General features: G+C 68.0%; 1 protein-coding gene across 1 annotated transcript in view; it reads left to right on the top strand.

Annotated features, from left to right (window-relative positions):
* CLN3 (CLN3 lysosomal/endosomal transmembrane protein, battenin) overlaps positions 1–2350 on the top strand; it is a gene marked incomplete at its 5' end in the record, with an annotated part of 20531 nt that overhangs the window by 11832 nt on the left and 6349 nt on the right. The window contains 2 exons of the mRNA XM_075064674.1: positions 596–703; positions 990–1353. Of these exons, the coding sequence (XP_074920775.1) occupies positions 596–703; positions 990–1353 (472 nt within the window). The remainder of the gene's footprint in view (positions 1–595; positions 704–989; positions 1354–2350) is intronic.

The following is a 2350-nucleotide window of genomic DNA, read 5'->3' as shown; positions in this document are numbered from 1 at the left end:
AGGACCAGGCGGAGAATGAAGGGGCGGTTGGGAGGCTGCTGGGGGGCCCCATCTCACCCCATCTCCCCGCAGTCGGAGCAGGACCAGGCGGAGAACGAGGGGGCGGTTGGGGGGCTCCTGGGGGTCCTCGTCTCACCCCATCTCACCTCATGTCCCCGCCGTCGGAGCAGGACCAGGCGGAGCAGGACCAGGTGGAGAAGGAGGGGGCGGTTGGGGGGCCCTGTCTCACCTCACGTCCCTGCAGTTGGAGCAGGACCAGGCAGAGAACGAGGGGGCGGTTCGGGGGCTGCTGGGGGGCCCCGTCTCACCCCGTCTCCCTGCAGTTGGAGCACGACCAGGTGGAGAACGAGGGGGCGGTTGGGGGGCCCCGTCTCACCCCGTGTCCCTGCAGTCGGAGCAGGACCAGGCGGAGAACGAGGGGGCGGTTGGGGGGTTGTTGGGGGGCCCCGTCTCCCCACAGTCGGAGAGAACGAGGGGGCGGTTGGGGGGTTGCTGGGGGGCCCCGTCTCCCTGCAGTCGGAGCAGGACCAGGCGGAGAACGAGGGGGCAGTTGGGGGGCTGCTGGGGGGCCCCGTCTCACCCCGTCTCCCCGTAGTCGGAGCAGGACCAGGCGGAGAACGAGGGCGAGGACAGTGCTGCGCTCATGGACCGGCTCTGCAAGTACATTTACGCCAAGGACCGCACGGACCGGATCCGCACCTGCGCCATCTTGTGCCACATCTACCACCACGCGCTGCACAGCCGCTGGTTCCAGGCCCGCGACCTCATGCTCATGTCCCACCTGCAGGACAACATCCAGCACGCCGACCCCCCAGTGCAGGTGGGGCGCAGGCCGGGGGGGGCAGCGCGGGCCGTCTGTCACCCTTCGCGCAGATCCTGTACAACCACATCATGGTGCAGGGGCCGTGGGTGGGGGGCAGGCCGTGGGGCAGCGCATGGGGGACAGGCCGTGGGGCAGTGCGTGCTGTCTCTTACCCCTCTCCCCGCAGATCCTCTACAACCGCACCATGGTGCAGCTGGGGATCTGCGCCTTCCGGCAGGGGCTGATCAAGGATGCACACAACGCGCTGCTGGACATCCAGTCGTCGGGCCGCGCTAAGGAGCTGCTGGGGCAGGGGCTGCTGATGCGCAGCCTGCAGGAGCGCAACCAGGAGCAGGAGAAGGTGGAGAAGCGGCGCCAGGTGCCCTTCCACATGCACATCAACCTGGAGCTGCTCGAGTGCGTCTACCTGGTGGCCGCCATGCTGCTGGAGATCCCCTACATGGCCGCCCACGAGTTCGACGCCCGGCGCCGCATGATCAGCAAGCAGTTCCACCACCAGCTGCGGGTGGGCGAGCGCCAGCCCCTGTTGGGTGAGTGCCCGGCCCCCCGTGCCCCCCACACTGCCCCCGCATGCCCACACACTCAAGTCCCGTCCCCCCACCGGCTAGCATGATCAGGCAAAGCAGTTCCACCACCAGCGCGGGTGGGCGAGCGGCCAGCCCCTGTTGGGTGAGTGCCGCGGCCCCCGTGCCCCCCACACTGCCCCCTACGGCATCCCACCACCGTCCCCGCCAACACCGCTGCATGATCAGGCAAGCAGTTCCGCACCAGCTGGCGGGTGGGCGAGCGCCAAGCCCCTGTTGGGTTGAGTGCCCGGCCCCCCGTGCCGCCTCACACTGCCCGTGCATCCCGACCCAATCCCCCACCACCTTGTGCATGAATTCAGCAAGCGATCCACCACACAGCTGCGGGTGGGCGAGCACTACAGTCCCCTGCTGGCTGAGTGCCGCGGGTCTTAACATCCCGCCCTGTCCCCCACAGCCCTGACCCGTGCCCTCATAGGCCCTGTGGCATGGCATCCCCCATGGGAACCTGATGCTGCCTGTCCGCCCACGGGATTACCTGTGTGCACCCCCCACACAGGACCCAACTGCACTGTCCCTGGCGGTCCACTGAGGCGGCAGCGCTGGCCCCCTACTGGCTGAGTGCTCCCCTGGCAAGCCAAAGCACCTGTGGCACTGCCCGACCCCCAATCACTGCACCAATGAGGTCGGGACCCTGTGTCACCCCAGCGGGTCCTATCGGCCGACAGTGGGCCCCTAGAAGTCAGGCACGCATGTTCAGCGGACTCATCAGATTGTGCCCACTTGTGGCCGGTGAGGAGGGTGGCCCCTTTCAAGCGACAGCACCTTCTCTGGGGCCACTCTTCCTCCAAGGGGTCAGGCCCCTCCCACTCCTGAGCCGTCACCTCCCTCGGAAGCCTATAGCACGTCTGTCTTGCCGTGGGCCCTCTCAGGAGTCCCTCGCTCGCGGCCCCGCCTCTCCCTCAATTCTCTAAGGGGATAATTCACGTCGAGCACCTGAGGG

The sequence above is a fragment of the Chelonoidis abingdonii genome, chromosome 4 (assembly GCF_003597395.2).
Source record: "Chelonoidis abingdonii isolate Lonesome George chromosome 4, CheloAbing_2.0, whole genome shotgun sequence".
NCBI classification, from domain to species: Eukaryota; Metazoa; Chordata; order Testudines; family Testudinidae; genus Chelonoidis; species Chelonoidis abingdonii.
This window is presented reverse-complemented; position numbering and strand designations above follow the sequence as displayed.